The sequence below is a fragment of the Trichechus manatus genome, unplaced genomic scaffold (assembly GCF_000243295.1).
Source record: "Trichechus manatus latirostris isolate Lorelei unplaced genomic scaffold, TriManLat1.0 scaffold00059, whole genome shotgun sequence".
NCBI classification, from domain to species: domain Eukaryota; kingdom Metazoa; phylum Chordata; class Mammalia; order Sirenia; family Trichechidae; genus Trichechus; species Trichechus manatus.
The window spans coordinates 5,459,498-5,470,650 of record NW_004443995.1 but is presented as its reverse complement, the minus strand read 5'-3'; the positions used below and the strand labels follow the sequence as shown (position 1 = coordinate 5,470,650).

The 11,153-nt window shown below is 37.9% G+C and overlaps 1 protein-coding gene across 3 annotated transcripts in view; it reads left to right on the top strand.

Moving 5' to 3' along the window:
• The window catches only part of FHIP1A (FHF complex subunit HOOK interacting protein 1A), a 292,671-nt gene that overhangs the window by 188,846 nt on the left and 92,672 nt on the right, over positions 1-11,153 (top strand). For all 3 annotated transcript variants that reach the window (XM_023733549.1, XM_004378826.2, XM_023733548.1), the window contains exon 5: positions 9,056-9,214. In XM_023733549.1, the coding sequence (XP_023589317.1) occupies positions 9,056-9,214 (159 nt within the window). The remainder of the gene's footprint in view (positions 1-9,055; positions 9,215-11,153) is intronic.

Here is an 11,153-nt window from a genome sequence, read left to right as displayed (position 1 = left end):
CAAGTAAAATGAAATCCTTGACAACTTCAGTCTTTTCTCCATTTATCATGATGTTGCTTATTGGTCCAGTTGTGAGGATTTTTGTTTTCTTTATGTTGAAGTGTAATCCATACTGAAAGCTATAGTGTTTGATCTTCATCGGTTAGTGCTTCAAGCCCTCTTCACTTTCAGCAAGCAAGATTGTGTCATCTGCTTATTGCAGGTTGTTAATGAGTCTTACTCGAATCCTGATGCTGCATTCTCCTTCATATAGTCCAGTTTCTTGGATTATTTGCTCAGCATATGATTGAATAAGTATGGTGAAAGGATACAACCCTGATGCACACCTTTTCTGATTTTAAACCGTGTAGGATCCTCTTGTTCTGTTCGAACAACTGCCTCTTAATCTGTGTGCGGAAGCATGTTTTTAATGTTTAGATTTTCACTTGCTATGTACGGATTTCACTGAATAATTATTGGTTTTTATAAAAACGTGTTTTAAAACACTATACAGTTCATTAGAATTGAAGAGGAAACAACATCTCCAGCTGACCTTATTTGCTAGAATGGAACACGGAGCTTCGTTGTGTTAAGTTGCCCTTCAGGGTAGATACCATAATCTCATTGTACCCAGTTTTCTATAATTACCTCTGACAACATAATTAAAAAAAAAAAAAGCCTCTTTATATTGAAGATAAAAGCATACTCTATTAACCATCCAGCTAAGGACCACAGTTTGACAAAAAGCTTTCTCTAATTAGCATGATTGTCAAAGTGTATCAGCATCAGGCTGTTGGAAGAGTAATGACTCTTTCAGGAAATTGGACCAGTTAGGGAAACTTTTGTTGTAGTTGTTAGGAAGAGCTTGCTGGTTTGGCTACCCCTTATCTCAAGATGTGTTTCCCCAAGAAAAGAAGAGTACTCTAGGGAACACTTTGGTGCCAAAAAATGGTTGGAGACTATCTGACCCTATCGCTTCTTTTGATTTTTTAAAACCAAATATTAATGCTTAAGCCCTTGGCCTTTGTTACATATTGGCAAAAGTAGGAAACAGTGTATACATAAACAAAGAAATGCAAATTGAAGTAGTGACATTTAGATACACAGCCCCAAGTAGAAAGTTATTTATCCTGTATCCAAAATTGATGAGGCTTTTTATTTTGGCAGGTTGTATCAAATGGTCCCCACCAGGTGTTTTGCTACTAGCTTCAGACTAAAGCCATCTGCTAAAATCTTTATGTTTTGCTAAAATTAACCAGATACCATTAGATGTTTAAAGCTAAAGATTGATATTCACTGACTTGTTCAGTGCTCTGTACTCCTCATCTTTCATTCCTCCATTGGAAATATGACTGGGTGTAAACCATTATGCTAATCTCTTTACATGCATTATTTTCTTTAATCCTTGCAACAACTCAGTAAAAAAACCTAAGCTTGGAAAATTTTAATAACTGGCCTGTAAATGGCAGAGTCTGGGTTCAAAATCACATTAGTCTGATACTGAAGTCCATGGTCTTATCAACTGTCATGCTGTATTGATGTTAGAGACTTTGTATTCTTTTTTATTTTTATTTTTTATGGTTTTATATGGCGATTGGTTTCTTTTAAGGGAACTCTTGAGAGAAGATAAATTAAAAATACTGAATTACTACTTAAGCTGTTGGGAATAAATGAGTCCCTGGGTAGTGCAAACAGCACACTCAGCTGCTAAACGAAAGGTTAGAGGTTTGAGTCCACCAAAAGGCTCCTCCAAAGAAAGACCTCACCATCTATTTTAGAAAAGTCAGCCATTGAAAACCCTGTGGGGCACAGTTCTACTCTGATACACATGGGGTCTCTATGAGCTGGAATCCACTCGACAGCAGCTGGTTTGGGAATAAATAAAATGTTTTATAATCACTTTTTTGTGGTCAGGATCGATAAAAGGCTAAAATGATAAAAGGACGTTTTATTTTAACTGTTGTGGTTATTAGCTGTGGTTGAGTTGACCTCGACCCCATTCACAATGGAGTGAAAGGCTGCCTGGTCCTGCACCACCCCATGATCAGTTGTGGATCAGATCATTGTGATCCATAGGGTTTTTATTGACTGATTTTCAGAAGTAGATTGCCAGGACTTTCTTCCTAGTGCTTCTTAGTCTGAAAGTTCTGCTGAAACCTGTTCAGCATCGTAGCAACACAGAAACCTCCACTGATGGATGGTGGCTACGCATGAAGTATATTGGTTGGAACTCGAACCTAGGTCTTCCACATGGAAGGCAAGAACCACAATTGCTTCCTTATTTTTAATTAGCTGTTGAATGTATAAATATATTTTTACATTAAAAAAGTTTAATTTTAAGTTAAAAACTGAAACTTAAATAGATTGTGCTATTAAATTGTTGAACCTGGAAAAATGATCTACAAACCTATTGCACCTTGAGGTTAAAGAGGGCAAGATGACAGATGAAGCTGAAATCTGAAGAACTGAGTTACTCTCTGGTCAAATATCCAAGAACGTGTGATTTCTGGTATATTTGTAGATGTTATCTGGAAAAGGAAGTGTCGAGAGCTGTGCTTGGCCTGAAATTGAGCCTGGGGTTCTATTTCAGGAAAATAGAACTGTAGAATTGTGTCTGTAAAATTGGGACATATGCTTAGCATGTTGGGTCTTTCCATTGAGTGTGCTCTTGGAGTTCAGAAAGGGTTTATTGTTAGGGAATGAACAAATCTGTTGTGGAAGAAGTACAGCCAGAATGCTCCTTAGAAGTAAGGGTGGCGAGACTTCGTCTCATGTACTTTGAACCTGTTATCAGGAGAGACCAGTCCCTGGAGAAGGACACCATGCTTAGTAAAGTGAAGGGTCAGTGAAAGAGAGGAAGACCCTCAACGAGATGGATTGGCACAGTGGCTACAACAATGGGCTCAAACATAGCAACGATTGTGTGCATGGCACAGAACCGGGCGGTGTTTCGTTCTGTTGTACGTAGGGTCGCTATGTGTTGGAACCAACTCGACGGCGTGTAACAACAAACAATAACAACGAAGCTCTTCTAAGCTTTTCTCTTAACTTTTACTTGGAATCTGTAAACCTTTTACATAAAGGTGGATTTCCATTTTAAATCTCAATGAAGTTTATGTTCCGTTTGATGTATTTACTTGTTAAGGAAGGTCATTTCACTTTATAGTTTTATCCTACTGAAGAATACAGTGAGTATTTTTCCCCCACTTCTCTTTTTTTTTACTTCCAATGTACGTATTTTCTTTCTTTGGGAAAAGCAATGAATTTGTTTTTAATTTTCTAAATAGTAAGGATAAATTTTTAATTTAAGAGGAAAATTGTTATAAAGTTCACATTTAGTTTTTTAGAGGAATATAATTTTAAAAAGAATGAATATGTTTATAAAGTGTTCCGTAGACTATTCTATGCTTTTCCTAACAGGTTCACTAAATGTAAGTTTCAGAATGAGTGGTGCCATTTCCAAAATTGAATTTCATCATTAATGCTCAACTACTCTATCTTCCTACCTTGCCTGATCTGAATGGGGGTTTTAGATTATTCTTAGTGTGAAGAAGTTTTTTCGATCCCTCCCAGCCCTATTTTCTAAATGCTAATCTCATCATGTCACTCCCTTGCATAGTTTTTATCTGATTTCCTTCAGGTGATGTCAGTGTCACCAGCAGGGCTCCCAAGGCTAGATACAGTATTCCTCTCAAGCCTACTGGTCATTTTCCAGTTTCTTAAATGTGCCACGCCATGTTGCCTCTCCTTCTCCCTTGTTCCCACAGTACCTTTGCAGTCCCTTTTTATGGCAGTCATCTTTCTTGCATTTATCGTCTGTTCTCTCCGTCTCATCTGGTGTAACTTTGTCACTGCCACTTCCGCAGCACCAACCTTACATGGTACCTGGCCCACAGTCTTTGTTCTAGAAATATGTATGGACAGGTGAATGAGTCTGCACTCTGAGCAAAATCTTGAGAGAGAGGATATGAATATGCAGCAATAAAGATATAAAATCTTGTTCTTAAGACTGTGATATTCTTTATTTTGCAGAATATTTTCCTTCATGTTTTCTTTCCGTTTTGTAGAAGATAGCAGAGACATTATCTAGCCCCATTTTTCAGTCACAGGAACACGGCAGGACCCCACGTCCAGCTATCATACTGCTGCCTTCTCTATAGGCAGGCTTCTGTTCGGATCTCATCCAGACCCTTTTCAGAATACTTTTTTAAAAAAAGTGAATATTAGGTGTGTGTTATTTTTAATTACTGTCACTGATGTATGTAATTTGAAAATTAATGTTGCTGTAATTATATTGATATATTGAATAGTTATTCCTAGCATTTTAGTCAGACAAATTAAGCCTGTTTTTGAATTCATCTTCAAAGCCTTCAAGTGGCTAAGGAATTGGGAGTATGCAGAATTAAAGCCTTTGTTCTGTGGTTAATTTAGCATGAGTTAGCAAATGTAATTGACTTTAAAAATGTGGCATCAGGATTAGATTTCTCTTCAAGGAGAACTGTTGGTCTCTGTTTTATCTTGCCAGAGGTTTCTAATTTGTAACAGGTATCTTACGTGGGTCACATTCATAACTTGGATTAAGGTGATTTGTTTGGATATGTTGACAAGAAGTTAAATACTTTAAATAGGGGACATTTTCCTTTGGGACCACAGATACCCAGATTTTGAAAAAGAGATAAATGTACTATCATGGATTGAATTATGTCCCCCCAAAAATGTATGTATCAATTTGGCTGGGCCGTGATTCCCAGTATTGTGTGATTTTCCTATATGTGGTAACTCCTGCCTCTATATGATGTTAGTGAGGGAGGATGGGTGGCAGTTCTGTTAGTGAGGCAGGACTCAATTTACAAGATTGGATTGTATCCTGAGGCAATTTCTTGAGATGTAAATGAGAAAAGCCAGCAGAGAGATAGGGGGACCACATACCACCAAGAAAGCAGTGCCAGGAGCAGAGCATGTGTTTTGGACCTGGGGTCCCTGTGCAGAGAAGCTCCTCGTCCGGGGGAACATTGATGAGAAGGCTGACAGAGAAAGCCTTTCCCTGGAGCTGATGCCCTGAATTTGGACTTTTAGCCTACTTTACTGTGAAGAAATAAATTTCTCTTTGTTGAAGCCATCCACTTGTGGTATTTCTGTTGTAGCAGCACTAGATGACTAAGACATGTACTGTTTACTGTTGTATTCTCTGTACGCAGCATAGTACTTGGCTGGAATTAGGTGCTCAGTATTTATTGGTATTTTCTACGAGTGAATGAATGAATGAGTGCATAAAGATCACTAGGAAACAGAAGAGATAAAGTGTTTATATATAATCTTTTGTTTTCTGCTGTAATGCAATGTTCTAGTTCAACTGTTTCTCTCACTGCGTTTTGTACTCCATGGTGGGCTCCTGTACCATTTTCCACTTGCTAAATGCATGTGTTCTAGAAGGTTGTGTCCTTAGATATCTTTTCTTCTCAAATGACACTCTTACCCACTTTTTTTTTGTTTTTGTTTTCTTCCCATTCCCATGTCTTTATCTGGTTTTTCTGTGCTAAGACCTCTAGGTTTGTGGACTCCATTGTTGGGTTGGGTGTGTCTCCAGTCACTCATGGAAAGTACTGTCAGCATCTCAAACTCAACTGTGTGACTCATCCGCACCTCCTTCTGACTTTTGATGCCAGGCAGTATGGATCATTTGGGAATATCTCTTTTTCCTCCTGCTGTCTTTGGTCTGTGTGTCTTGAGTACCATCTACATACTGATAGCTCCAGATTTCCATCACCAATCCAGATCTTTCTCCTAAGTATCAGATCCACGTATCTGTCTGTTGGAGTCCCCCTTAGGAGTCTGACAAGCTCTGTATCCTACCTGTGTTTTATTAACTATGCAAAGACATTCAACTGTGTGGATTATAAGAAATTATGGATAACATTGCAAAGAGTGGGAATTACAGAACACTTAATTGTGCTCATGAGGAACCTGTATACAGATCAAGAGGCAGTCGTTCGAACTGAGCAAGGGGATGCTGTGTGGTTTAAAGTCAGGAAAGGTTCATTTCAGGGTTGTATCCTTTCACCATACCTATTTAATCTGTACGCTGAGCAAATAATCCGAGAAGCTGAACTCTATGAAGAAGAACGGGGCATCAGGATTGGAGGAAGACTCATTAACAACCTGCATTATGCAGATGACACAACCTTGCTTGCTGAAAGTGTAGAGGACTTAAAGCACTTACTGATGAAGATCAGAGACCAGAGCCTTCAGTATGGATTACACCTCAAAATAAAGAAAACAAAAATCCTCACAACTGGACCAATAAACAGCATCATGATAAATGGAGAAAAGATTCAAATTGTCAAGGATTTCATTTTATTTGGATCCACAGTAAACACCCATGGAAGCAGCAGTCAAGAAATCAGATGACACATTGCATTGGGCAAATCTGCTGCAAAAGACCTCTTTAAAGTGTTGAAAAGCAAAGATGTCACCTTGAAGACTAAGGTGCGCCTGACCCAAGCTGTGATATTTTCAGTTGCTTCATATGCATGCAAAAGCTGGATGATGTATAAGGAAGACCGAAGAAGAATTGACGCCTTTGAGTTGTAGTGCTGGCGAAGAATATTGAATGGACTGCCAAAAGAATGAACAAATCTGTTTTGGAAGAAGCACAACCAGAATGCTCCTTAGAAGCAAGGATGGCAAGACTACATCTCAGATACATTGGCCATGTTATCAGGAGGGATCAGTCCCTAGAAAAAGACATTATGCGTGGTAAAGTAGAGGACCATCGAAAAAGAGGAAGACCCTCAATGAGATGGATTGACACAGTGGCAGCAACAATGGGCTCAAGCAGAACAACAATTGTGAGGATGGCACAGGACCAGGCAGTGTTTTGTTCTGTTGTACATTGGGCCACTGTGAGTTGGAACCAACTCAACAGCACCTAACAACAACAACAAAACCCTGCATGATCTGGCTCATGCTTACCTTGCCAACCTCTTTCCACCTCTAATTCTGTACTCCAACAATACTGAGCTTCCCTTAGTTCCTAGAGGGTACCATCTTTTCTTTCCCCTTTGAGTTCTTGTACATGCTGTTCCCTCTGCTTGGAATAGTCTTCCTTCCAGTACTCTTTTCCTGGCTAATCCCTGTTTATTCTTTATATCTCAGCTTGGACATCACTTCCTCTGCAAACATTTTCTGCTCCGAACCCCTCAAGTCTGGGTAGAGTCTTGTGGACATGCACAGCCCCATGAACTTTCTATTGTGTGTTCTGAGCATTTATAAAATTATTACAGTTGCCTCTTGGTCTCTCACTAGACTGTGAGGTCAGTGAGTACTTCACTATTTCTTTTTGGGCTTACCTTAGTATATTTTTTTGAATTTTTCCATCTCTTTTCGGTCTCTTACAACCTCAGGGTTGTGCTAGAGTCATGCCTTTGTAGCTAATTTCCTTGCCTCCATTATGTGCCATTCCTGTCCATCTGCCAGCTTAGGATCTCTAAAGTGCTGCTTGGCCTGCATTACGCTCCAGTCCATAGTCCTCCAGTGTGATGGAATTCATTGTTTTCCCTGGCCTTATACACCATAAGATAAAATAAGCAGTCAGCGTAAGCAGTAAGCGTGCTCCTTTTCTACATTTTTATCTCTATTATAAAGACATTAATTACCATTTTACTAATGACCAACCTGGATAACTTGACATTTTTGAGTTCTTACCCACTGTCATGGATTGAATTGTGTCCCCCAAAAATATCTGTCAGCTTGGCTGGGTCATGATTCCCAGTATTGTATGATTATAATCTAATGTGATTTGCGTATGTGTTGTTAACTCTATCACTATGATGACTTATACTGATGAGGTTTACAAGATTAGGTAGTGTCTTAATCCAATCTCTTTTGAGATGTAAAAGAGAGAAATGAGTAGAGACACATGGGAACCTCATACCACGAGGAAAGCAGTGCCGGGAGCAGAGCGTGTCCTTTGGCTGTGAGATTCCTGCTCTGAGATGCTCCCACACCAAAGGAAGACTGATGCATCACAAGGACCTTCCTCCAGAGCCAACAGAGAGAGAAAGCCTTTCCGGAGCTGATGCCCTGAATTTGGACTTGTAGCCTACTGGACTGTGAGAGAATAAATTTCTCTTTGTTAAAACCATCCACTTGTGATATTTCTGTTAGAGCAGCACTAGATGACTAGGACACCCACCTTCACTTTCCAAGCCCAAATGCTGTCAATTTAATTTTAGGAACAGAGCACCGAGGGAGGAAGGAAACCTCATGAGCTTTGGATTAATACTAGAATGATAGCAGCCATGGTTAGGTCACCCACACATCTGCCTACATGTGATACTCAGATTTCTTCTCTCCTTCTTGTTCCTACTGCCCATGCTTCAGTGTAGACCCACTTTGGCTCTGTCTGAGCCATTGTCATCCCATCTAACTGATCTCATGCCTCCAGTTCTTTCTCCTTGCTACCATTTCTCAAGATCATATGGAATACTGTATTATGAAAATGCTTTTCTAAGTTGTAGACATGCCAAGTGTCCATCATCATGACCTTTCACATGGCTGCCAGGAATCTTTCTCAAGAAACTACTTATAGTTACTTCCTGGGAGACCTTCTGTCCTGGACTGTCTCAGTCGAGGGCTCCCTCCTGTAGATGGCGAGATGTACCTTCTCTGTATTTGTATTCATTGTCTCGTACTATAAAGTATTATTCATGAGTTTGTCCCTTTCCGGAACTCCTTGGGGGCAGGAATCATGTTTTATACATTTTTGTGTGTATTCCCCTCTCTCCCTCCTACCCCAGCACAGTGCTTGGCACATAGGAAATTAGCAGCCCAAATTAACTATGTGTGTATTTGCCAAATACCCCTGGTGCTGCTGTTCCCTCTGCTGGAGTTGTCCTTCATTACTGTCTCCACCTGTTGAGTCCTTCCTAGCTAGCTGATATCCTTTAATACCTTCAATACTTAGCTTCTTAAAGTGCTGTCTTTGGATCAGTGGCATTGGCATCACCTGGAAGCTGTTTTCTGCAAGTTAAGAACTTTGGAAAAGAGTTCATTATATTTTTATTTCTGAACACAGGTTCTTGCAACTGGGCTGAGTGGTCTCTACTCTTCCCTACCTACAAAGCTAGAAGAAAAAGGCGAAGAATGGCACTGCCTTCTTAAAGACGACTGGCTCTTACTCCCGTCTCTCGTCCAGTTCATGAATTCCCTGGAGTTTTGTAATGCAGTCATCCAGGTACCAGAGTACAATAACAGAACCCTTTGTTATGGTCCCATCTGGACACAAGCATTGCAAAGGATTAGTTTATAAGCTTTCCTTTTTTTCTATTTTAATAGATTTTTAAGGCTGTAAGCATACTGAGTACCCTTGGATGAGTGAAAATGTTTGTTTATAGGTTTCTGGGAAGTTTTAATTGAGAAAAAAATTAGTAGATTTTCTTTATCTTCTTTATAAAAAGTATTCTGTTTTGATTATCCACTTAACCATCAAAAATAAGTTCAATGTCTAACTCATTAAATAGATATTTTTAGCCTTCTAAGTACTCCAGATTATACCAGTTTTTACTTCAAGGTCTTCTTGGTAGTGTACAAAGAAAAACACTTTATTTTGCTTAATAGTGCATACTACATAAAGAATATTGTTATCCCAGTTGAATTAGAGGAAGTTAAGCGTCTTCTTAGCAACACAAATTAAATTTGCTTTGAAATCGGCCTGCTTGGGGGAAAAAAAAACTGCTGAACTCTTATATATTTGGCTTCTTGATTAGATTTTTACCTTTACATTCCTTGTTACTGTTTTCAATAAAAAATCAGATTTTATGTATACTTAAGGATGTGTAGTAGGTTTCCATCAAAAATTGTTTCATTTTTATACAACATAAATATTACTTTAATTTTGGTCTTATTATGAAATCAAATTTTCTTTATGGTGATTGTAGGGTTAAAAATGTTAGTTATAATCTTTTTATCTACCAAATAAAGAAATAGCTTCTAGAAGAAAATACAAGTAAATTACTTTAGTTCTCATCTCATTGTTATTGCTAAGTCAAAGGAAGTTTTATTTATATGTAAGGTAAATGAATTACATTTTAAGTTTTTTTTAATATTACAGTTTATCAACATTTTCTTGCAGAAGTGTGTGGAAATAAAAAAGATGGAACTACTATTGGTTCCTCCCCAAATGTACACACAAAAGAGATTATCAGTAATTTAAAGATCTAGTTGCACTTCCCTAGAAATTGCTTTTTACTTTATTGTTTGACTTTATTATTTTTTTTAAGAAAGAGAAGCAAAGATAATGGGCATGAGTAACAGCAGGGAAATTGTATGTGTCATACTATATTTTAAAATTGAAGCCATATACTTTAAAATTTTTTCATTTAGGGGTATTACTTACAAAAGATATTAGCAAAGGGTTAACCATGCCAAATGTATTTTGAAAATTAATTATTATAAGAAGTGCTGCAGCTCTGGTAATGTTTTCTGTTTTGGAACAGTATCTATTTTTTATGAAAAGCTTTTATAAATGCCTTCCTCCCCAAAATAAATGACTATTGGAAAATGCATCTTCAAAATGAGAAAATTCTTTCTGTTCACAAAATAAATGTATTTAATTGTTTACTTTGACAGTTATATTCTTTTTTAAAAAGATTAGTCACAAATTGAGATGGAACCTAGATGAAGTTATGGGGCAAAAATTATAGTTTTCAGATTATTAATTTAAATTTATGAATGCTTATACATATTCAGAAGGAAATTTGGTGGTGCAGTGGTTAAGCTCTCAGCTACTAACTGAAAGGTTGGCAGTTTGAACCCACCAGCAATCTGCTCCAGTAAAGAGTACAGCCAAGAAAACCCTATTGGGCAGTTCTCCTATGTCATATAATGTTACTGTGAGTCAAAATCAACTCGATGGCACACAACAACAACAATACACATACTCGGTTTTTTTTCTTTTTTCAAATAGAGACTTTAAAATTACCAATCTTTTAAATTTGGAAGTCCAGTTTCTGCTAATTTTAGCCAAGCTGTTTATACTGGAACTAACCATCTGGAAAAAAAAAAAATTACATGGCAGTTTGAGGTCTGAATTATTCTTTGACCATTGAATATTTGGCCAAAATTTGAATTCTCTTTTTGAATTCAGAGGGTACATAGAAATGTTGACTTTAAGA